Raw genomic sequence first — 24372 nt, 5'->3', positions numbered from 1 at the left:
TTCCGGCAGAGAGCCACAGGGCACTGATGAGCTCTAAGGCTGTAGAGTATGGGTAGGTCTCCTGTGTCCCCCTGGCCTGATCACTGGCATGGCACTGGTGGGGACATCCTCTCATCCCCACCCCTCACCTGGAGCAAAACCTTTCAGCCACTATTGCTCCATGACTGGTTTGTACAGTGCCATGTGCAGGGTCTCAATGTCCCAACTGGGCCTCCAAAAATCAGGGAGGTGGACAGGCTGTGGAGGCACCCGCCCATCTGGGTTAGGGGAGGAGGTGTGACCCCGAAATCTCTGGAGCAACCCCAGATTCAGTGCCCACTGGGATAATTATCTTGGGATAACTCATGGGGCCTTTAACATTTATACCCCATGGTCTTAATTTGGAATAGCTTCCCCACGGAGGCCAGGACCTTGAGGATGAAATTGAGGCAGAGAGGGTAATGAGGCAAAGTGTGTCAACTGAGGCCAAGCAAGAGGTCCAAGCCCCACCCTCCCCCAGGGCCACCCCAGTGCTCTACCCACTGTACTCCATTGCCGTGCTGGGAAGCAGGTGGTGCTCTATTGGGGTCTCTCTGGGCCACCTGACCCGCAGAGTTAGGGAATCTTTCCCCTTCACTCCCCATCCCATAGGCACCCGGAGACAGCGGGTTTTTCTGCTTGATGGGGGCTGGAGCAAGAAAGAGGTGTTGGAGGTGGCTAGTGGTTCATGAGCCACCTGGCTTCAAATCCCCCCTCTACTGGAAGGGGGTCTGAGCTCATCTGTCCTACTCTACCCATCTGGCAGCCTGGGGCAGGGCACGCTGGGAAGGGGACCCCCACTTGCTCTTCCCAAAGCTGTCTAGAGAGGAATTAAAGACCTCAGGGCACTGGGAAAGGAGTGCATTGACTCCAGGAGTTCCCAATTCTTTGTGCCTTTATTTCCAGGGGTTTCTGATTCTCCATGGATTCCTTCATTTACTCCCACAAGTTCCTGATTTCCAACTAGTCTGCATTTATTCCCAAAAAATCCCAATTTCCAGGGATTCTGCATTTCTCACTGTTACTTTCCTGCGAGTGATTTTTCCATCTTAAAAGAACAACTGTATTTTCATTATGCATGGGTAGCTAGGTCTCAGCAGAAGACTTTGGACAACTGGGTTGCAGGTATTAATTAACCCATTGAGAGCATTTGTGATTATTCTGTAGCTGAGGAATCGGCTTAATTATTGAGAAGCTAAGGCACCACTGGTCCTTTCAGTTAATTGTTCAATGTAAATGATTTCTCTTAATTATAAACCAATTGCGAGGTTAAAATAGCTTTATTTATCCAAAGGACGGCTGATCTTCATGACTAATTATCCTGATCATAATTATTGTAAGTGTCTCCCCAGGTAGGAACAAAACCTCAAAGATGCCGTTTAGTGGATTATTTTCTGTTGTAATCTTGAAAGTAAATGAAACCAAGTTAGGGCCACTTTAATATTGAATGTCCGTGTTTATAAGAGGTTCCTGCAATCCACTTGAAAGGTTAATTCAGATTAACTGTCCTGTGTAAGCCCAATGCTGCTGACAGGTCCACTGAATTCAATAAGACCCCCTGCTTGCTTTAAGTGAGGCACAACTTGCTGTGCTTTGCAGAACTGGAACTGCCATTCATTAGACAGACAGACAGACGGCCCCCTAAGCAGAAGGAGGCGGCAGTTTTAAGGCATAAATGTATATAATTGGAAACCAGTGAACTGAAGTGAGAAGCAGAGACTTGTAGAAAAGTGATAAGGGAAGGTAAAGGACAAGAAAAGAAGTCTATGGGCAGCAGAGGAAAGGAGAGTTAGAAAAGGGCTTTATTTAAGTATGTTGGAGGGAGCAGGGCGGAAGGAATCCTAGCCATGGTATTGGTCCATTGTTAAGTGAAACTGGTAGAAATTTGTTAACAGTAACACAGAAAAGGAAGAAAACATTTACTAAATGTTTCTGTTCTGTATTCAAGAGAAAAACCGGATGATGCAACACAACGGTGGGGCTATGTGGATGGACACTTTCCATCCTAACAATAACATTGGGAGGATGTTAAAAGCTCAGGTGCTTTCTTCAATCAGCAGGTCCAGCTAATGCAGACACAAGAGTTGCAAAAGAGCTGGCCAAGGTGCTCTCTGGACTGGTAAAGCTGACTTTCTTTTAAGTGCTGGAGTACCAAGGAGGTCCAGAGGACTGGAAGAAAGCCAGTGAGTCAGTATTTACAAATGGGAAAAGGGTCAAATCAGGTAATCACAAGCCTATCAGCGTGCTGTGGGTGAGATAAGACTCATTAATAGTAATGAGGTGAAATCAGCAAGATCATTAATGCCAGTTGACATGAGCTTATGGAAAACAGATCTTCTCGAATTGACTTGATATCATTCTTTTAATTTTTTTATTGCATGATATGAAGAGTTTGGCTGGTAGAGATAACCCTGGTGTGGTACAGTCCACACTGCAACTAAAGAGCTCTTTGGTTCAGTTGCTGTCTGGTCCTGAAACTGATGAGACCCTGGCTAAGTTTGGGAGGAGGTAAAAGCAGAAATGAAAGTTGGGGAAAATAAAATCAGATGCTAAATATGGCAGGTGGCTCCATACCGAGGACAGAGGTAGTCAGCAACCAGGCACAGTGACTGGCACCTTAGAGACTAACTGGTTCAGAGGGGCACAAGCTTCCGTATCCTGTGCCTCTGGCCCTGACTCTGTGCTCTGAATGCCTGGTTTGGACCCTCCTCCTTGCTCCTGCTCCTGTGCTGGACCTCCTGGCCTAGATCAACTGGTTGCCCTGACCACAATCTTGTCTCAAATCTCAGCCTATCATCCTGGACTTGGCTTTAACTTTGGCTTGCACTCCAGCGAACTCCTGACTGCATAGGAGCCACTTGGACTGAGTTCCCTTGCCCTAGTCAGTGCTTATAGTCCCAGACATGGCCAGTCTCAGGAAACTCACTGAGCTCCACAGAGGGACATTCGGGTGAAATTCTCCAGCTTGGGTGACACCAGAGGTTGGAAGAGACGACTCTGTGACATCAGCCAGACCTCAAGCAATGAAATTAGCACTTCAGGCTTCAGCTCAGGGTCTTGGATTTGGGGTCTGCAATCCCTGGTTTACAGGAAGCTGAGGCTAAGGTTGATCATGGAAAAGTCAGGCTGGAAGGGACCTCACAAGGTCAACTCTAGCCCAGCCTCCTGCACAGGGCACAATCACCCCTGACTAAACCACCCCCTGTCTGTCTAACCTGCCCTTGAAAGTTGCCAAGGATGGAGACTCCACCGCATCTCTAGACTGGCTGTTCCAATGCTCCACTGGCCTCATAATCAGAAAGCTCCTCCTCATCTCCAGCCTGTTTCCCCGGCTGCAGCTGGAGGCCATAACTCCTAATCCTGTTCCCTTTGGCCACAGAGAGAAACTCATCTCCATCCACTCTGTCATCACCCTTTAGGGGTTGGAAGGTTATGGTCAAACCCACCCCCTCAGTCTTCTCTTCTGTAGGCGAAATAACCCTAGTTCTTTTCAGAGAGCAAGCACAGTTGCTGACCATAGTGCATTCTGCTTGGTATTTCTGCCTATGGGCCTGTGAAGGTCAGGGACTTCTGTCTCAGAGGAAAAACAAGTCATATCATTGACTAACTGGTTGCAGAAGTATTTCCCTTTTGCGGCTTCCTGATTCTGATTGCATATCTCTGACTGCGATGTTGTGCTGGGAGCTGCTCGTGGAGAATCTGAGAAGTTCTGTATCCTGCTGAGGAGAGCCTGCAGTAGACTTTCAGTTTAGCTCAAGAGAGCTGAAACATGTGCAGATGCTTCTCTGGATAGTCCATAAAGAGTTCCACCAACTAGAAAAGGAAGTTAGATGAACCCAGAGTGGAAATCAGGAGCAACTTCCTTTTTTTAATAGTGTGGGTGGGGAGGGGCTAAGCATCAGTACATAATTTGAGATGTGATGAACTCTCCGTCTACCCAAGTGTATAAATGAAGGGTGCTCATTTCTGGAGAAGAGATGCTTTAGGGTCCTGCCATGGGCCCAAATGCGATCTGGATAGAAACCAGCTATAAAGTTGTTACACATTTTCAAGCATTAACCTGGTAGCTGGTTAGCTCTTTTTATAGCTGGATGGACACTTTTATGGCATCATGATTACTTTGCATGTGCAGCCAGTCTAAATGTATTGCATGATTAACCCGTTAATTGCATGATAATTACTTTACCCATGTGGCCGGTCTAAATTCATTGCACAATTAACTGGTTAATTGCATGATAATTACTTTGCACAGATAGCTGGTCTAAATTTATCGTGCCATTAACTAGTTAACTGTGTAATATATGTAATGTATGGCAGGGGCCTTTTGACCCCTCAGAAAATGCCAGCTCAACTCTTCACTTTCACTCATTTTCTGACTAAATGCTAGAGCAATGAATTCTTCTGTTGCAAAAGAGAGATGAGAACAGGTCAGAATACTTTTGGACGCTGGGGATTGCTATCCGAAACCTCTGGTTTGATCTTCTGAATTGTCTGTTGGTGTTTCAACTAATATTGTGCAGCACCTTTAAAGGGATCTTGCAGGGTCCCACAGCCCTGGTTGAGAATCACTGGACTAGATAAGGGTTCCGTTTGGCCTCAAAATCTGTGACTCCAATGTCGGGCAGACACACAGACATTTGTGGCTTGGGTCCTGGCACAGATGCTGTATGGAACTAGCAGGGATGTTTGGAGTAAATTCCTAGCTTCTGGAGTGGTGCCATTGAATGAGGTTCTCCTTTTATTTATTATTCTTTTTACTAATCCTAATGATTGCGGAGAACCTTGTGATGCCCTAACAGGTCACTAAGAAAGCAAAGAAAAGGAAAGCCTGCATTGGTTATGCAAATCTTGCGGCTTTTAAACCAGCCTTATTATTTTTGAGGCATGATTTGTGATTTGTGATTGGGAGGGGCTGCTGATACCAGAAATATTCATCTCCAAGCCTTGTAGTGGAGCTTTTAGGATAATCCCACTAGAAGAAACAGCATTTCAATCCACAGACTTCCTGTCCCATCCCTGAGTTGTCATCGTTTGAAGCTTTGGGGCATGTCTATACTAGCCTTGACAAAGCTGTTAAACACTGAATTAAACAGCAGTCAACTAATTGGGACAGCATGGGGGAGAAGGGGAATAATGGGGTGGGGGGGCAATAGGGAAATCCCATGGGAGTGTTTCTGCTTTTCAGTATAGGTGAAAGTTTTTAACGCTGTGAACTCTTAGACTTGAGGCCTGAACAATTAGCATCTGGGTTGAGCTGCCACCTCACCTCAGTGAATGAGGTTCTTCTTTCAGGATTGCTGCTGGGGGCAGCAGTATGGGAGGGAGGTTGTGCTGTTTTGTGCATGAAGTCAAACGTTGAACCCTAACTTTTAAATCAAATGTTAGAAGCGTGAAGGAGGGAGCAAAACATCTTGCAAAGGGCCCCAGGGCCTCAAACTGGTTTAGTTTGGTATATTTCTGCATTTATTTGCATTTTGAAGCTCCTTGTTTTTTCTTCCAAACTTGGTCCTAAACCTGTTCGGTCCAAGACTCAGGAAGGGGTGAAGGCTCAGTGCTTTTAGCATTGGGCCTTGTTTTCAAATGTGAAACTGCATTCATTTTGAAGTGCATAATAGCCTTTTGCATTACTTAGTACTTGTGTTACTTAAAGGCTTTTTTTTCATTGCATGTTGCATATGACATTAAACTAGAAACTGTCCTATTGCATTATTTCAGGGCAGCCCGTGGAACTGTGCGGTCTGGCCTGTGAGGCTCCTAGAGCAGCCACAAATTTGAGGGCAGGGTGAGCTGTTCTGGAATCCAGAGTTCAGAGTTCTGCAGATGTTTTCCCCCACTGGGATCCAGCCTATGAGAAGCCCTGCAGTCTAGATCTGGCCGGGGGGGGGGGGACTGGCTGAGTTAGACCCCCGTTTTTATTTCACTAGGCTGTGCATGGGAGCCAACAGTTTGGCATTATTTCTCAAGAGAGAGGTGCTCTAATTCCTCATGCATTTGCTTTCCAGTCCTTTCACAGCATCTGATGGAAGTGAGCTCATGAACGCTTGTGCTAATAGATATAGATTTGTGTATATATGTATACTTATATGTATACACGTATGTATATATGCACAGATTTGCACCCTAGGACTGCCTATAGATCTGCACTTTCTAGGCTAACCAAAGTAGATTTATTGATAATTATTTGCATAAATAAAGATTTATATACACATATTTAAATATGAACCTTTATTGATGTGTAAAGATCAGTATATGCATCTTTATTCATATATAAATCGATTCACATATTAAATCTTTATTGATTCATATATGAATCTTGATTTATGTACAGATTCATACATACATAAGCTTTTCTATATACATCTTTACTAAAACATATTTATATATAAATACATCTTTTTTATCTATATAGGCATATAGACAGATAGAAAGAAGAATGCAGAGTACATATGTTCCTTACAGGGTGACCAAAGTATATTTATTCTCTCTCAGGGAAGCAGTGCTGTGATGCTTTCCCCTGCACTTGGCCTTGCAGATTATTTACAGAACCGCAGCCTACGGGTCTGAGCCTGCAAAACATGGGCTTGGGGTAACACCAGTGCTGTTCCACTGATCGCTGAGGGGCTAGCAGAGCCCTTGCTCGGCAGTCGGCAGCTGGAAATAGTTCCGTTCAGCCTTTCTCTTGCAGCTGCGTGGCTGACAGGAAGCCCTTTCGCGTCAGCCTTGTTTTGGCTTCGCTTTATGTCACTGCATTTTGCAGAGCATCTGACGGGTGCGGAGCCCAGAGCTTTTCTTTGCAATATAACTGAGTGCAAAGGCAGCCTTCTCTCGGGGTGGTAACGAACCCTGCACTGCTGCCCACCATAGCTTGCAAGGCCTTCCTGCTTTGCAACCTAGCTGTCTGTGCTGACAGCTGCCTAGCAGGTCTTGTTCTTTAGCATCCTGGCTCTCCCCCTCCTAAACATTGCCTGGCAAGGCCTTGTTCTCTGGCTTCCTAGCTCTCCTCCTTCTAAATGCTGGGCCTTGCTCTTCTACACCCCCACTCTCCCCCCACGCCTTGCAGCCTCTGACGCTGCGTCACAGTATTTTAAGGCCTGCGCCTGTGGGATTTCTGGCCCTGCGTTCTCGAGTGCGCGCTCGCCGCAGACCTGCTCACTGCTTTATTCATGCCTTTGGCACGGCTCTTGGGCTTCCAACTCGGCTCTCCCTCCGCGCTGCAGCATGGCTCAGAGCTGCAGCACCGGCCCCTCCCAACCACCCACAGGCTGAAAACCTCTCCCTCCCTCACTGCAACCCCCCCACGTTGCATCTCCCCTCAGCTCTCCCTTTGCATCAAGGAGGGACAATTGCAGTACCCTCACCCCGCGCTGCATTTCACTGCCCGCCAGGCTCTCTCATTCACTGCACAACCCCCCCTGCTACCACTGCACCATTCCTTACCCCTCCCAGGAGGGGGGCTCTGCAACGGAAGCCGAGTGCGCATGCTCCACCCCCCCGCGCACATGCGCATGGGGCCCCTGGGGCTAGGCAGGAGCCATGCTGATATTAACCCAATGCAAGAGCCGAGGGGGGGGGCGGGTGAGGGGAGTCACCCCCCCTCCCTTCCCCAAGCAAGACCCAGGGCTTCGGGCGGCAGCAGGGGCAAGCAGCCCCCCATGGACCCTTCCTGGGGCAAATCAGGAGGAAAGAGGGGCTACCCCTCCCCCCCCGGGGGGGAGGGAGGAGGGGGGGAAAGCATGGATTTTTTGGAAGCAGCAGGGCGTCACGTGACGGCGGGGAGCCAATGAGGGCGCGGGTGACGTCGCTCATGGCTCCCTTTCTGCCCTGGGATGTTTTTTTGCCCCAACCGGGGTGTTTTCGGGGCTGCCCGTCGGATTAGGGGGGCGGGCGGCGTGGAGACGCGAGGCCCGCGGGCCAGGATGGGGGTCGCCCGCTGCCCGAGGGGGCCCGCAGGTGAGTCCTTTGCATTTGACCTTGGGGTGGGGGGGTGAGGGGGAGAAGGGCGGGGGGGACAGCCACGTGAGCGGCGCGGCTGTCAATCACCGGCTTCACCCCCGCCCCCGCGCCCCAGCCAATCGGGGCCGAGGACAGGGTTGATGGACGGGCGCAGAGGGGCTGGTCTCTCACGTGGCTTCCTAGGGCGCCCCCATCTTGTTCCCCCCCCAAGAAAAAAGGAGGGGGATTTTTTTTGGGGGGGGGATCCTGAGAAGAGCCTTTGTAGCTGGTGCCTTGGGGGGTGCATTGGGAGCGGCCATGGCAGGTCTGGGGCAATTGGTGCGAATTAGCATATTAGGATTGGAGGGAGAATTTTTTTGGGGGGAGGGGGGATTTTCTAGGGGGGGGGCCCTGTTAAGTGCTTTGGTAGCTGTTGCCTTGGGGGTGCATTGGCAGACGTGGGGTAATTAGCATGCATTAGTGTATCTTAGGATGGGGGGAAATGTTGGGGGGGTTAGGGGGGAAATGACCCTATTAAGAACCTTTTTAGCTGCTGCCTGGGGGGTCCTTTAAGAACAGCTGTGGTGGGTGTAGGGCAATTAGCGTATTTGTTTTAATTAGCATCGTTTAGTATTGGGGGGCTGGTTTTATAGGGGCAAAGCATGCAGGTCTGCAATTGCAGGGGGCAGCTGGGAGAACTGGGGAGTGGAGGGGGGTACTGGGATGGAGGGGAGCTGAGCTGGGGGGTTGGTGTGGGGGGCACTGGGCAAACTGGGGGGAATCAGTGGGGAAGAATGGTGAGATGTGGGGGTTGCTGGGGGAGTCTGGGGGAACCTAGAGATGGGGGGCAAGGGGGGGCTCATGGGGGTGTTAATCCACCAGCAGAAGGTGATGGGTTTTTGTATCAGGTGGGGGCGATTGTAAGGAGTCTGGGGTTCAGCAATAGCTCGGGGTTTGGGGTCACCGTGGGTGTGGGGCGCAGGTTACCTCGGAGGGGCTGTTTCACCTTGGGCCCAGGGCGGGGGTTGACCTTGGGTGTTTGCGATGGCTCGAGGGGCTCGGGCAGGGGGGTTCAGAGCCGGGCAATGGGGGGCGCCGCCCGTGAGAGCTGGGGCTGGCTGGGAAGAGGGTGGGAAGTGTGGATTTGGGGCAGGTCACCCCGGTCAGGGGGAAGCAGCCAGGGCAGGACGAGGGTCTGGCTGCCTGCTTCTTGCAGGGGACAGGGGGAGGGGGCACGACACGTGGGTAAGCCCCCCCCCGAGCCCCTGGCGCAGCCCCCCTGCTTGCAGACAGCCGGCTCTGGGGTTTCTGGGTCTCCCGAGCGGCTTTCCCCTGCAGGGACCCCATTTTGGGAAAGTGCTGTGTCACGGCTGTGGGAGGGAGCCCGCCCGCAGCGGGGGTGGGACTGCAGGAGCACAAAGACAGGACGGGCCGAAGTGACTCATGTGCCTGGCTGGCTCCTGCCCCCCTCCCCCAGTGTGGAGGGAGGGTGCTGGGGGTGGGGGCATCGCCTGATGGGTTTCGGGGCGGTTTTGGGCCCCAGCAGACGGTGCTCGGGCTGGCAAGAGCTTTCACAGCAAAATGGCCGCGGCAGACAGAGCCACAGGGCGTGATCCGCCGCAGTGCGCGCGAACTGAGCGCGCCACCCCCCTTCCTCCATGTCTGACACGGCTGCGATGCCCCTCTGCGCCGCCGCCGCCGCCGCCCCGGGCCTCTCTCTGTGGGTTGCGGGCTGTGAGGAGCATCCCCTGCGCCCCAGGCCTGGGGCTGGGGTGCCCGTCTCACAGGCGGAGAGAGGATGAGCGGCAAGGGGGTGCAGGGGCTGGGCAGGACATGGGCAGGGCAGCTCATGGGGGAAAGCAGGGTGAAAACCAGCATGCGCCAGTGCCCCCCCTCCTCCCCTCCAGTTACCCCGTAATCGTTCCCATTTCCCCGCCTCCGGAGAGTTTCGGGAGGAGATTTGCTGCCCTTATTAAAGGGTGGGGGAGCACCCAAGATGGCGACAACCTGCACCTTGGAGACAGCCCGACAACAGGGGGGAGAAAGACACAGGCCTCTTTCTAGGCCGGAACCCTTTAACCCTGGCTCTCCTCTCTGGGCAACAGCTGTGCTTTGGCATGGGGGGCTCCCAGGGCTGCCTGCCCCCGCTGTGCGCTCCCAGGTGGCGGGACGTGCTGCTGCCCCTGGTCGGGGCCAGGGCGGGTGGGTCTGCTCTGGGGCAGCACGCCCCAGCCCCGAAACGCTCCCCGTGCTGCGGGCGGCCTGCGGCGCGCGTGGCGCGCTGGGACACGGCATTGAGGTGGCAAAACTCCCAGCTTCATGGCAGGGAGATGGGAACGGGGTGCTGCTGCCTGCGGGGGGGCCTGCTTTTGACAGGAGTGTGGGTGAGGGACGTTTCGGGGGGTTTGGGCGTCTCGCCGGGTTTGGGCAACTGGGCCCTGCAGGTGGAAGCGTGTCGGCCGGAGGGGTCGGCAGGAGCCCTGGGCCCCTGTGGGGCAGGGCGCGCCGCAGCAGGGCGCGCAGGTTTCGGGGGGTGAGATGGGGCCGGAGGGGGCAGGACTGTTGACGTCTGTGCCGCGGGCGAGCCTGGAGAGGGCTTGGCCTGCGCAGGAGAGGGCTGGCGTGCGGAGACGGGGCAGCTACCTGCTCCTGCTGCCATGGGGGGCAGGCCTGGGGGGGGGATTTTATTGGTGGTTTGTTTCCTGGCAAGATGTTGGATGAATGCCCCGTGGTGTGGGGTGAGCTGCGGGGACCCGGGAGCAAGGGGGTGCTGACCCCATGCTGCGTGGGGGGGGGGGGGGGGTTGTGTCAGGCAGTGAAGTTAGGGGCCGGGGTGCTTGATTGCTGGCAGGATTTGCAGGGGTTGGAGTTGTTCCTCTGTGTGGGGGTGTGAGGCGGCTCTCCCAGCCTCTGAATGGAGGGGGGGGTGTTAGATTTGGGGGGCTCGGGTGCGTGGCACTAATTCGGGGGGCGGCTGCGTGCGTTTGCAGGGCACGGCGTGCAGCGGGCGCCCAGAACGGGGGATAGGCGCCGGCGGGGCGGTCGTCGGGAGCAGCGGCTCATTGTCCGCGCTCTACCCCAGCGCCGCACAAAATGGCGCCTCCCTGCTCTCCCTTCCCCCGCGGGCAGCCGAACAACAACAACCAACTGCCGCTTCCAACCGGCGCCCCCTCCATCGGGCACCACGTGATCCCGCAGCCAATCAGGTCGCAACTAATGGCAGCGCCGCCCAATGCCGGCGCGCGCCACCGGGGGCCCCGTCGTTGCGAGGGGGGGCGGGGCGTTCCTCCCGACTGACGCGTGGCGCGGCCAATCGGGGTCCCGCGCCGCCCGAGCTTCCGCCCAATGAGCGCCGGCTCGGCGGCCGGGTGATGTCAGCGCCGCCCCCAGCCAATCGGCGCCCGGCTGGTGTCTATATAAGGCCGGCCGGAGGCAGGCCGAGAGGCGCCATTTCGCTGGACCGGAGGAAGGAGCTGGTCGAGGCCTGGTCCGTTGCGGGCGGGGGGGCGGACTCTATCCGGATCCATCCTCCGCCGGGCGGCTCCCAGGTCCGCCGCCGCGTTCGCTGGACCCTCCCCGGCCTCCGTAGCGACCGCCGCCCCCCCGTAGCTCAGGCCCCCTCCCGCCCCCTCTCCTCCAAGATGGAGCCCGGCCGGTGATCCCCGTACAATCCAGTGTCATCCGCCTCCCGGGCCGGGGGCATCGGCCCGCCCCGCCGCCTCTGCGCACCGAGCAGGCTCCGAGGACCCCGGCGAGCCCTATATTGACCGGATCCCGCCAGGACTGGGGGCCCGGCGGGGCGCTGAAGAGGGCCCCCCTCCCCTCTCCTCTCCTTCCACCGCCATTTTCGTCGCTCCCATTCAGCCCCTGCGCCGGATGGTGCTGAGCTCGCCCCGCTGCTGCCGCCGCTCGCACAGCTGGAGCCCGCTGCCTGCCGCCTCTGCTGCCGCCGCCGCCGGCCTGGGCCCAGCCCCCGGGCTGTCCCTAGCCTGACGCCTCCCTCCCCCGGCTGGGAAGGGGAGGGGGTGGCAGCTCGGTCCCCCTCCCCACCCCACCCCCGGGCCTGCTGCAGCCTGCTCCTTGGAGGCAGGGAGGGGGCAATGCCCGGTTCCCCCAGGTGCAGTCCATAAGCATGCGCTCCTGAGCACCCCCTGCCCCAGCCTGTCCCCTGCATCCCGGGCAAAGTGGGGGGCTCCGACAACCCTGAAGCAGGAGGAGGAGGCGGAGGCGGCCTGTTGGGAGAGCGACCCTGGAAAGCAGCAGTGGCAGCCGGCATGTTGCAGAATGTGAATCCCCAGAACAAGTAGGTACCCGTGCTTCTCCGAGAGGGGGCATGGGTCTCTGGGGGGGAGCCTGGGTTGGGGGCACTGGGGGGGCATGCATGGGGTTTGCTGGGCCTGGAGCCTACATGTCGCGCCTGTATATTGCAATTACACCGCCAACAAGGAAGAGGATTTGGGCATTTTTTCTGAAACGTTATTCGCTGCACAATGGAGGGAGAGACTGTTTGTGCCTTGAATCCAAAACCTTCAGTCCAGTTGCAGAGGGTCACTGTTGCGTGGAGCTGGGGCTGCCTCATTGATGCGTTGCTTTGGCCTAGCCTGCCCCAGCAGGGCACCTGCCTCTCATCCAGCACCGAGTGGGCCCTGCCAGTGGGATGGGCGATGGGGCTCTTGCTGTTTAACCCTGCTGTCTTGCACCAGTTCCTGCAGGGGTCTTCTGATGTGTGTGAAATGGGGTGCTGGTGCCTGCTTTTGCCTTTGTAAGGGGACCAGTGCTGTGTGCCTCACAGCGTTGCATTTCCATGTGGTGGGTGACTTGATTTTCAGTTGTTTTCTGGGCCTTGCACTCAGTTTGGGGGCTGGCCTATAGTCATTACAGGGGCTCTGCTCCAGATTGGTTCATATTCTTGGTGCTGTGACCTGGTGTGTGGTAGAGCTGTTGGGATTGTGCTTGGGGAAGTCTGTCCCAGCTAGTTTGGCAGGGGGCCTACCCACCCTGAAGGAGAGGCCCCATATTACTGCAGTCTTGCTTTATGGCAGCTGCACAGGAGTGGGGCCTGCCCTGGCTTGGGTGGGGAGAGCTTGTGCGCCCAGGCTTGTGGCTGAGGGTGGAGGGCTGCTGTGATGGGTGAGTCAGGCATGTGTATACCCGCCCTGTGTGTGTATGTGGCCAGCCTTTTGGCTTGTCCCTGGATTGCCCTCTGGGGGAACAGGAATGTAGCTTCTGGGTACCAGAGCCTGCAGAGTCAAGGTCCAGAAGAGACCGATAAGATGATGTAGTCTGATCGCCTCCTTGCCTTGGCCCCCTTATTAGCTTGCTGGCTCAGAGGCCTGATGCTGCTGAGCTCTGATTTTTGGGTGAGGACCCCTTAGGGACCCAGTGCTGAGCCCAACTCAAGCCCTTGTATCTGTAAGGGCATCGGTCTCAATCCTTGGGGGGCAGATCTCTCCCACGGCCTTGTTTGTTTTCTCTCTGCTCCAGTGGCTTTGTGTCAGTGGGAGCTGCCCACTTCCTACTCACTTTTCCAGGCCTGAGGGTAGCTGGTCTGTGCTATCCGAGGGTGCAGCCCTGTTGGTTTCCATGCTGGAAGCTAGCTCAGTCAGGCACCTCCTTTGGATGGGTTGACCTTTGTGTGCCCCACACCCAAGCCCCCTGGCTGAGTATGAAAGGGAAAGTGACCCCTCCCATGCCCTGTGACAGCATGGGAGTTTCCTTCCTGGCAGGCTGGGCCTGCTCAGTCCCTGCTGTCCTTCCCTGCATGGCATCATTGGTATTTGAGACGCGTGTCCTCAGCTGCCTGCTCCCCCCGCCCCCGCTCCCCCCTCCACACATGCACAGATGGCCTCATTGTGCCCATGACTGATGGCTGAAAGGAGATGCAGACAGTTACATGGCCCTGACATGCTGGCAGTGGCTGGGAGACCACCCAGAGGTGCAGACCCCCAGGGCAGGTAGGCTGTCTGAACCAGTTGGGTGAGAGAAGTGCCCTCTTTTGCTTGCCCTGGAGGCACTCCGTGGCTGCTTAGAGAGAGGTTGTGGAGTGAGTGCTCTGAAAGCAGCTTTTGGCTTTTTCCTCCTGTTGACAGTATGTGGGCTACAGGAGGCTTTTTAAACCCTGTCTGCACTTACAGGGGTTTTCCCTCCACCTCTCATTAGGTTGCAATACAGGGCTTGATGACATATGGCTTTCCCAGTTTTAATAGGGTTCTCAGTATCTCTATCCTTGCTTTGATACCTTGCTTGTTGCTCTTGCCATGACATGCAAATTCATCCTTCCTCCCCCCAGCCTCATAGCCAAGGGACTTAAGGGTTCCCATGTTAGGGTGACGTAATATGGACTCAGAGCTGTTCCCCTGGTTATTGTAAAGCTGTTATTCTTGGACACCATGGCAACCTGATGGTGGGCACAGCCTCTTCTCTCCCTCTCCGTGGGTAGAGCTGGTGAGGATGGGGGGTTGCGTTCCCTGGATCCTAGCGCTGGTGATGTTCTGCACCCGCACGTGTTCTTTGGCTGCCTTACGGGGCCTTCTGGGCTGGGTAGAAATACACCAGACTTCCAGACAGCTTCTTGTGGTCTGGGGGCCTTGCCTTCGCTTGGAAGCGTGGGAGTGGGAAAGTGATGTGGAGAGAAGATTCTGCATCTCCAGTGCTGGGCCCAGGATGCGGCTTTTCTCAACTCTTGAGTGACTGCCCTTTGTTTAAACTGCAGCTGGATCTATGCCAGAGCATCAGCTCTCAACCCGGAGTCCCTCTGGATCACATGGCACAGGTTCTCAGCTACTCCTGGCATTGGTGTTGCGTAGAGATCTCTTGGGTCTGGCCTGTTGGCGTGGGATTTGTGTGGTTTGTGCTTCCATAGCAACAAGAAGGCTTCTACACTGGGCCCAGTTAACTGGGGCAGCTGGAGTTCATGGCCTCACCCTGGGGATGCATGTGACTGAGAATTCACCTATACAATGGGTACCTGATCCCAGGTGCTTTCCTTTACTTGCCTATTCTTGGATTGCGGTTCTAGTGCCTTGAGGTGAGCACTCCTGCTCCAGCCTGCACCTGGGAGTGTGTATAGATGGTGTAAGCTTGTGTGTTCTGGTGCGTGCCAGCTTTCCTTTGGGGAAAGGGGCCTTCCAGGCAAGCTGTAGGTCTTCCAAGATAGATGCTGAAGGAGGTTCAGAGGCCTCCATCGTTTCTTTCCGTGGACCTTTGTCCGGAGACATCGCTGACAGCGGCTCTGGTCCGGGAGCCACCCCTTTTAACAGTGTCTCTGCTCCCGTTTCAGGATTCTGGGGGAGGGCAATACTGGGCTCATGGGCCTGGCAACGGAGTCGACCCCCGGCAAGCGGATCCGCAAGCCGTCGCTGCTCTACGAGGGCTTCGAGAGCCCCACCATGGCATCAGTGCCTGCTTTGCAGGCCCCCCAGGTGAACCCTCCCCCGCCGGAGGTGTCGAACCCCAAGAAGCCAGGCAGGGTAACCAACCAGCTTCAGTACCTGCACAAGGTAGTGATGAAGGCCCTGTGGAAGCACCAGTTCGCCTGGCCCTTCCGCCAGCCTGTCGATGCCGTCAAGCTGGGCCTGCCGGTAATGAGCCTTCTGGTCCGGGTGGGGGCATGTGCTGTCTCCTGGGAGTGTGCGTGCGTGTCTGTCTGTCCCCAGCTGGCCCTTACTGGCTGGGATAGTGTGCAAAGGTACGGGGTGTAGGTCAAAACACCACATAACGCTGCTTGCGCTGTTTGATCTACAATGTGGCCCCCAGCTTGAGTCCCAGGGAGAATGCTGTCCCATTCTGGGGTCTCTGCCACAGAGACACAGCTGCAGGTGCCTGGGCTGTGCTGTCCTGCCCTCTCCTGGCCCATGGTATTGGCTTAGCTGGCTCCGTTGTGATAGAACCAAGGTTCTCCCTGTCTGTATTTGGCCTGCTTGGCTTCTCTGGGGAGCTTCCTTGGCAGAGCTGCCCCTCCCTGATGCCCGCTACAAAGGTATGGATGAGGTGATGCAGCCGCTTTAGTGAGAACCTGGACGCTTCCCCACCTAATCTCTTGTGCCCTGAATGCGTTTTGCAGATTCCCATCCATGAATTTGTAGAAGACATCATGTGACCCCAATATTAAACGCCAGCCCCCTGTGCACCTGTGGCGCCCAAGGAGTTAAAGCCCGGAGGTAAATTCCATGTAGGTTCGCTCTTCACGTTAGTTCTAGTCTCCCTGATACCTGTCACACACTTCAGGGACCACTGCCCTAGCTGGTCAGCAGCTGCCCCTGTATAATAGGCTTCCCTTCGCATAGATGATCTCCGCTCCTGGGCACTTAGGGCTCCCTCTTAGGCCGCAGGGAGTTCCCTGTATGTGGAGCAGAGCTTTGCAAGCACTCCAGGGTGGAGACTGCACCCTTGGGAGCAATCCTGAACTTGTCATGCTCTGCCCTTTCCCAGGTAACTTCCGTGGGGAATGAGATCTGTATGAGTGAGATCCCCTGTGCGTTTGCTCCCCTGGGATGTAATTCTTGTGGCCCTCTTATGCTACTGGCTCTCTGCAAGATGCTTGCCTCTCTCTGCACTGGGTAAACTCTTCCTGGGGAACCCAGGAGTCTTGTCAAGTAGGGGAGAGATGAGGCTAGCCAACTGGCTGTGGGGGCTACTGCTGAAGGCTGTTGTAGAGATGATGGGAATGCCTGAGCTTGACAGGGCTCTGACTGGGCAGGTCAGGTGACTGGGGCCTGTCTGAGCTGGGAGAGCACTGGGAGTTGTGGAGTGAGTGGCAGGATCTCTGGTTTGCCTAGGCCGTGTGAATGACCGCCCTGCCCTGTGTTGTTCTCTGTTGGCAGGATTATCACAAGATCATCAAGCAGCCCATGGACATGGGTACGATCAAGCGGCGCCTGGAGAACACCTACTACTGGGGGGCAGCGGAGTGCATGCAGGACTTCAACACCATGTTCACCAACTGCTACATCTATAACAAGGTGAGAGTTTCCTCCCCTCAGCAGCTGCCCCCTGGGCACTGGAGGGAGCTCCACTCCTGGCCAGCCTCCTAGCCCACCCTCTGTTCCCTTGCAGCCCACAGATGACATTGTGCTGATGGCCCAGACCCTGGAAAAGATTTTCCTGCAGAAGGTGGCGCAGATGCCTCCTGAGGAGCTGGAGATAGTGGTCCCTGTGGCCAAGAACAGCCACAAGAAAGGGGCGTCCCGGGCAGCAGGTAACCAGCTATTTTCTTAGCGGGACTAACAGCGTGGGGCCCTGGAATGGGAGTCAAGAGGTTGCAGCAGCCTGGGTTGTGGGGGCAAACGCATCTCCAGAATGTAGGGGTGACTGTCACCTTGAAAGGTGTGCTATGGGGGCTGCGAGTCGGGACTTCTGGGTTCTTTTCTTGGGTCTGGGGGGGGGGAGTAGAGTGTAGAGATCTGTGGGCTAAGACATGATGGGAAGTTGGCAGAACGTTGGTTGATGGTACTAACTGATATTTGTACATTCACCCCAGCTCTCTTGGCGGCTGGAGTCACTGCTGCCCAGCAGGTGCCAGCTGTCTCTTCCGTCTCCCACACGTCTGTCTACACCCCGAGCCCTGAGATCCCCACCACTGTCGTCAACATTCCCCATCAATCAGTGATCTCCGCGCCACTCCTCAAGTCGCTGCACTCCACCACCTCCCAGCCAGTGCTAACCGTGCCTGCTCCCACCCAGCCTGTGGCCAAGGTAAGTTCTTCCTTGGTGCTGGTCAGGTGTGTGGCTGGGGAGCTGGCTGTGGGAAGGAGGTAATTGAAGGCTGTAAGATGCAGGTAGGGGGAGGTCTGTGGGTAACGCAGAGGTACCGGCCAGAAACTCAAATCTCTTGTCCATTTGTTTCTTCCCCCCCCCCATCCCCCAGAAGAAAGGTGTGAAGCGGAAAGCAGACACCACAACCCCAACCACCACTGCCATCATTGCCACTAGTGGGGAGTCCTCCCCCTCGGCCGCTGTGCTGGAAGCCAAGGCAGCCAAGATCCCTGCCCGGCGTGAGAGCGGACGCCCCATCAAGCCCCCCAAAAAGGACTTGCCTGACTCACAGCAGCATCAGACATCCAAGAAGGGCAAGCTGACAGAGCAGCTCAAATACTGCAATGGCATCCTCAAGGAGCTTCTGTCCAAGAAGCACGCTGCCTACGCCTGGCCCTTCTACAAGCCTGTTGATGCCTCAGCCCTTGGGCTACATGACTACCATGAGATCATCAAGCACCCTATGGACCTCAGCACCATCAAGGTAGGGGCCAAAAGTGGGATGTGATACCAAGGCAGTAGGAAAATATAGCTTGGAGCCTGCCCCGGGAGCCTCACTTCTCTAGGGGACAGCCCAGACGCCTTGCTTGCAAATGGGGTGTCAGCTTGGAAGAGGAATCTCTGACTTGCAGGCTATATGGCTGTGTGCTAGCATCGTGTTCAGTGCCTTGGACTTAGAGGTCCAGCGATTTCAGGAGCCCATGGGAGGGAGGAGCTGGGGTGGGGGAACGCATCTCTACCGCAGCCCAGCCTCACTCTGTTCCATCTTTGGCGCAGCGGAAGATGGAGAACCGGGATTACCACGACGCGCAGGAGTTTGCTTGCGACGTCCGGTTAATGTTCTCCAACTGCTACAAGTACAACCCCCCTGATCACGATGTGGTGGCCATGGCTCGCAAGCTGCAGGTGAGTGGGGCCAGGGGCAGGCCAAGCCAGTGCAGTGCAGTTTCTCCTCCTGGGTGGGCCAGCTGTGCCTTGCTCAGTACCAACCTGCCCCTTTCCTTCCCACTTCCTTCAGGACGTCTTCGAGTTCAGCTATGCCAAGATGCCTGACGAGCCACAGGACACCAGTCCCCCATCGGTGTCAGCTCCCCTGTCTGGCACCCTGTCCAAGTCTTCCTCAGATGAGTCCTCCAGTGATGACGACGATGATGATGATGACGATGAGGAGGAGGAGGAGGAGGATGATGACGAAAGCAGCAGCGAGAGCTCATCGGGGAGTGAAGAAAGCTCTGATTCGGAGGAGGAGCGGGCCAACCGGCTGGCCGAGCTACAGGAGCAGGTGAGGCTGGTCCTGCTTGCCTTGTTGGGGCCCAAGATCTAGTATGGAAAACATGGAAGTGCATGCAGTATTGCCCCTCGCTCGTCCCTGCCATCGCGCATGGGTTGCATTCAGCTCCACTCCAGTCCTGTCCTGTGCTTCAGCCCCTTGGTGTTCCCTGTTCCTTTGCCTCCCAGGGTTTGGCTAACTCGTCATCTTTGCCCTGGGCTCCCTTCCTGCCGTGGGGCAGTTGGGTGGGTGTTTAGGGTCTTGTGTCCTCCTCCTGACGTCTTCCTCCTCTTAGGCAGCAGTGGGCATTATGCAGCCCGTGGGCTGGATGTGGCCCGCCAGGCCATTCTGTCTGGACCACGGGACCCCTAAAAAAATTTAGAAAATTAATATTTATCTGCCCCTGGCTGCCTGTCATGCAGCCCTTAATGGCTTGCCAAAACTCAGTAAGCAGCCCTCTGCCCAAAACAATTGCCTGCCCTTGCCTTAGAGTGAACAGTTGCTACCTGAAGCCCTCATGGGGCTGGGTGACTATAGCCAGCTACAGTGCCTACCCAGGGCAACTGTCTTCTCAAGCAGAAGTAGCATAGCTGCCTCTCCAGCCCCTGAGCAGCCTCATTTGGCAGTGCTGGCTCACCTGCCCGCAGTGTCACGTGGGTGTCTATGAGCCTTCATGGAGCAGCATGGGGTTTGAGGGTGACAGAACAAGCTGAACCCATATAGACATGGCTGGAGTCCAGCACTAGCTACCTCTCCCATGGTCTGTGCCCCTCCTGCAGCCGATATCTTTTCCTCTTCCTTCTTCCAGCTGCGGGCTGTGCATGAGCAGCTAGCTGCCCTGTCACAGGGCCCTGTCTCCAAGCCCAAGAAGAAACGGGAGAAGAAGAAGAAAAAGAAGTCGGAGAAGCACAAGGGCCGGGCAGGTGATGATGAGTCACGGGCCCGCCAGGCCCAGCTCAAGAAGGCCAAGAAGGCAGGGGGCGGTGGAGGAGCCAGTGGCGCCAGCAGCAGTGGCAGTTCCAAGTGAGTGGGCAGGGGGGAAGGAGCAGGGGTTTCCGTGTCTAGTCTGGCGGGCATGAGGTGGTGGCTGGAGCAGCTGTGTGATGACTCTTTCCCCGTCGGATCGACTGTGGCGAAGACCTTGTGTTGACAAGCCAAATGATGTCTGATGGCTGCCTGCCTCCAACTGCTGTCCTGGGAATGCCCATGGGGGCAACAAGCCCCTCTTGTGGGAGCTGTGGGCCTTGGGGGCAAGTCCCTGGGCTTGCCTTGTGGCTAGAGTGGGTGTGTGGATGCCTGTAAAGGAGTGCATACTCCTGAGCCACTGCCTGTCAAAGGGGAGGGGGGCACTTGTGCTGACCAGGATTGCTCTGCTGTCCAGCAGCCTCCTAGCTGAGTCCTGGCTGACGCCTTGGGGCAGTCGCTTGGCTCCGTGGGCCCAGCAGTACTGCTCAACAACAGCAAATGACCTCTTCTGTCTTAACCAAACAGGAACTCCAAGAAGGCGTCGAAGGCAGGGCTGCCAGCACCCCTGTCACTGTATGACTCGGAGGAGGAGGAGGAGAGCAAACCCATGACTTACGACGAGAAGCGCCAGCTCAGCCTGGATATCAACAAGCTGCCGGGCGAGAAGCTGGGGCGCGTGGTACACATCATCCAGTCACGGGAGCCCTCATTGCGTGACTCCAACCCTGAGGAGATTGAGATAGACTTTGAGACTCTCAAGCCCTCGACGCTGCGTGAGCTGGAGCGCTACGTGCTGTCCTGCCTGCGCAAGAAGCCGCGCAAGCCCTACAGCGAGAGTGAGTGCAATTGTGGGGGAGGCGGGTGGTGCCTGGGGGTGGGCACCTTGTCCCAAGGCCAGCTAGGGGACCTGGAACTAGTGCCGAGGGTTGGGGGTGGCTGCGAGGCAGCCAAGTGGTGTGGGGAACAGGTCTCTAAATGCCCCCCCCCCTGCAGCCATGAAGAAGCCGGTGGGGAAGACGAAGGAGGAGCTGGCGTTGGAGAAGAAACGAGAGTTGGAGAAGCGGCTGCAGGACGTGAGCGGCCAACTCAACTCTGCCAAGAAGCCTCCTAAAAAGGGTAAGTGTGGGTGTCTGGGCCGCCTTGGGGGTGTGGAGAGTGACCTGAGCCCAGCCCCTTGTTCCTGTTCACGGCCCTCCCCATCCTCCGCCCACAGCCAACGAGAAGCCAGAGTCTGCCCAGCAGGTGGCGGTGTCACGGCTCAGCGCCAGCAGCTCCAGCTCAGATTCCAGCAGCAGCAGCTCCAGCTCCTCGTCTTCAGACACCAGTGACTCGGACTCCGGCTAGGCTGGCCGGCGTGGCAGTGGCTGTGAGCGCAGCAGCAGTATCATAGCTGGGTGGAGCACAGGCAGGTTCGGAAGAGGCTCTGCGGGACCGGACCCTGTGAACCGTACTGAGGGCCTCCACCTGGCAGGCGGCACCCCCGGGGGCTGGGGAAGGCCTGCTGAGGACCCCCCACCCCACCCCACACGGACTTGGGGGCTGCCCCGATGTTTACAGTTCAGAGGCTTCTGGGGGTTTACCAGCACAGGGGCTGCGCTCCCGCTCTGCCCCCCCTCCGGCATGGCTTGCCTTTCCCCCGTTGGGGGAGCAGGCCCCGGGGCGCAGCTCCTACCCCGGCAGGTTTTATCGTTTGTTGTTTTAGGTTTATTTCCTGACTTGCGGGAAAGCTCTTTCCCAGGTGAAAAGGTTTGTTTTTTTGTTTGCTTTTTTTTTAATGAGAAAAAATGGTTTGAAAGTCTCAAAAGTTTGGATTTGCTCTTGTGCGGGCAGCTGGACCGACACGGACGCCATGCAGGTGCCTCGCCCTCTCTGGACCCCTTGGACACAGACTCGAGCCCACCCGCTATCACCATCACGGGCATCTTACCCTCCCCCTCTTTCCCCCCCCAAGCGCTGGGGGCAGGGGAGCTGGCAGCGTCCTCATTCCCTCGTTTTGTGGAGGTTTTAATTTATTTTAACTGCGTTTGTGCTGGCGCGGGGCCCTGCAGAGACGGGCCCCCTCCTGCCCGGCTTCTCGGACTGTGTGTTGTACATAGCCCCTGAATGCACAATCAAGGCAGCATGTTCCTTACCGCGGGGGGGGAGGGGATGGGGAAGGGGGCATCTGTTTTTTATGTTGACTGTATAATTTTTTTTCTACTTTTTTTTTTTTTTTTTTTTTTTTTTTCCCCACCCGTTCCTTCCCCGCTCCCACCCTGTACTAGACCTTTAGGGCCGTGTTTTCATCTGACTGTATCTGTTTCCAACCTTTCGATTCTTTAACATGTAAATAAAGAAAATATTATTCGAGTTGATGGGGCCTCTGGGGCGTCTCTGTCCTTCGGAGTGCTGCCCTGGGGGGTTACAGTCCCAGCCGCTGGGCTGCCCCATCCCCTCTTCCAGGGAGGAGACGACAATCCAGGAATCCTGGTTCTGGTCCTCCTGGTACTTCTAGGGGCAGCTGTGAGCTCTTGTGTCCCATGTTTCTTTCCTATCAGGGTGGTTCCCCTATCTGCATAGTGTTTGACAGGTCTGTTCAGCTGCCTCCCTCCCAGTGGGGGGGTACTTTTATCCCAAACACCTTGGCTGACATGCTGGGGCCCCACTTCTCTGCATGGGGCACATGTTTCTTCCCATGCCAGGCTCAGCATTGGGGGTCTGGCCTTCCTTGGTGTTCCCTGGGGGATATTGGGCATGATGGTTGTCAGACCACAGGCTTTCTGGCCACCTGTTGAAAAGGGCATGGGCTTCTATGCAGGCTCTGTTGAAGATGTGTCTGGGCCACTGGACTGTGCCATCCCGTCTCAATGTGGCCAGAGGGCTGGTCATCCAGGTGGCTGCAAATAAGGAGCCTGGCTTCTATCCCCAGGCCGAAAGGTGATGGTGTGAGAGGACTCGGGAGCTGGCTGTGTCATTCATCAGAGGTAGTGACATCACTTTTTCCTTGGGTTTTTGCCACGCCCCCCAGCTCAGCATGGGCTCCCTGCAGCTTTCTGCTTCCCTGGTCCACAGAGCGCCTCCTAGTGCAGGGAGGCTGGGAAGGCAGCTGCACTGTAAGACCCAGCTCCATCCTCCAGCCAGGCTCTTGACCCAGCCATACCAACCCCTGCTTATGGGGCTGGGGGGAGCACCCACCACCTGCTCTCCTTCCTACCCAGGAAGGGAGCACTAGAGCATATAGGGGGAATTCAAGCTCCTTTGGTTTGGGGCCTGCTCTACTCTGAGGACCAGGGTGAAATCTAGTACAAGGGCAGGGTCTTGGTGGCATGAAGACAGTCGTGGTTGGGAAGGGGTCTGCAATAGGCAGGAAGATGACCCTGGCAAGGTGACTGTCCAGTCTTGAAGACTTCCAGGGTAGGCAATTGCATCACCTCTGGAGGGAGACTGCAGCTAGGACCTGTGGCCCTCAATATCTTGTCCCATAAGGCTGCCTGCCTTGGTCTGTGGTGGATAATGTGGCTGTAAGCCAGGAAGAGCCTGCATCTGGCTCCTTGGAGGACGTTGAGGCATAAACCCCACCCATTTGTTCTGCCATAGCTGTGGGGTTTTCCTCAGCCCCATGAACATGGGGGTTCAAGTGCAGGGCCCTGTGGTTCCTCATAGCTGCCCCTGGAGGGAGACAGAGACCTGCCAACCGTGCATGGCTCAGACAGCTGCAAGCGGTCCCTGTGAGCTGAGAGCGCTGACTGCTGGGCAGGGAGGTCAGCCCTGCCTGCATCCTGCCCCCCCCCCCCCCCCCCCCCCCCCCCCCCAAGGAGCCAGTGGGGAGGATGGCAGGGTGGAGTTTGGCATGGATTGCATGCAGGTAAGCATCCAGAGGGGGGGTGGGGTGGGGGGCTTCTAGCCTATCCCTCTGGGGTCTTGAAAGCCAGAACAGGATGGTGGGGTGCTCGGATGTGTTTGGGGAGATGGCACCTAGCACCCAGAGTCTTTCACCTCCTTGGGGCAGTCCAGGCTTCACTGTTGGTGAGCCTGGCTGGCTGAGAGCCCTGAGGTCTTTCTTTGCTGGGGGACTCTGTGCAAGATGTGGGCATATCACCCACCCTGGAGGCAACTGGGGAACAAGAGGGTGTTCCACCTTTGTGGAGGAGTCCTGATTTCCCCACCCCCTGCTGCCCCTCCCCTCCTTTTGCTGTTAGGGGGTCTCCCTACATCCCTCCTCTTCCCAGTTTCTCTGCTCCCAGAAACAGGTCAGGCTGCATCCCAGCCACTTGCCTGGGAGAGGAGGCAGAGGGTGAGGGGCAGTTTTAGGGCAGTGGAGATGAACAGGCCAGTGCAACTCCAGAAAAGAGTAGTGGTCACAGGCCCTGACTCCGTTTCCCTGCTCCACTGGCCGAGAGCTCGTTCTCAGAGCAACCGGCAAGAATTCAGACATTTGGTCCTGAACTGTATCA

The 24372-nt window shown here is 56.1% G+C and overlaps 1 protein-coding gene across 6 annotated transcripts; it reads left to right on the top strand.

Moving 5' to 3' along the window:
- The first annotated feature begins 7604 nt into the window (after positions 1–7604).
- On the top strand, positions 7605–22293 carry BRD2 (bromodomain containing 2). 6 transcript variants are annotated; one of them, XM_006276420.4, is made up of 12 exons: positions 7605–7968; positions 15230–15530; positions 16773–16910; positions 17005–17146; positions 17429–17643; positions 17816–18187; positions 18481–18609; positions 18722–18985; positions 19782–19996; positions 20465–20775; positions 20933–21055; positions 21153–22293. In XM_006276420.4, exons 2-12 carry the CDS (start codon positions 15258–15260, stop codon positions 21281–21283), a joined length of 2313 nt encoding a protein of 770 aa, XP_006276482.1. In that variant the 5' UTR covers positions 7605–7968; positions 15230–15257; the 3' UTR covers positions 21284–22293. The 6 variants fall into 6 exon arrangements, with proteins under 6 accessions (XP_006276482.1, XP_006276484.1, XP_019353194.1 ...); XM_019497649.2 differs by lacking the exon at positions 7605–7968 and adding an exon at positions 11435–12253 and having other exon boundaries at positions 17819–18187; XM_006276419.4 differs by lacking the exon at positions 7605–7968 and adding an exon at positions 11437–12253.
- Positions 22294–24372: the final 2079 nt, after the last annotated feature.

This window comes from Alligator mississippiensis, chromosome 11 (assembly GCF_030867095.1).
Source record: "Alligator mississippiensis isolate rAllMis1 chromosome 11, rAllMis1, whole genome shotgun sequence".
Classification (NCBI taxonomy): Eukaryota; Metazoa; Chordata; order Crocodylia; family Alligatoridae; genus Alligator; species Alligator mississippiensis.
Note: the sequence above shows the minus strand (reverse complement) of the source record. Positions and strands in the feature narration are given on the sequence as shown.

What these genes read in the sequence shown, in the direction of transcription:
- BRD2 (XM_006276419.4), top strand. Translation starts at nt 12,225, where the DNA reads ATGTTGCAGAATGTGAATCCCCAGAACAA. An exon ending in ACTGCTACATCTATAACAAG is followed by an intron (nt 16,911 to 17,004) that starts GTGAGAGTTTCC and finishes GTTCCCTTGCAG; the next exon opens with CCCACAGATGACATTGTGCT. An exon ending in CAAGAAGCCTCCTAAAAAGG is followed by an intron (nt 21,056 to 21,152) that starts GTAAGTGTGGGT and finishes CTCCGCCCACAG; the next exon opens with CCAACGAGAAGCCAGAGTCT.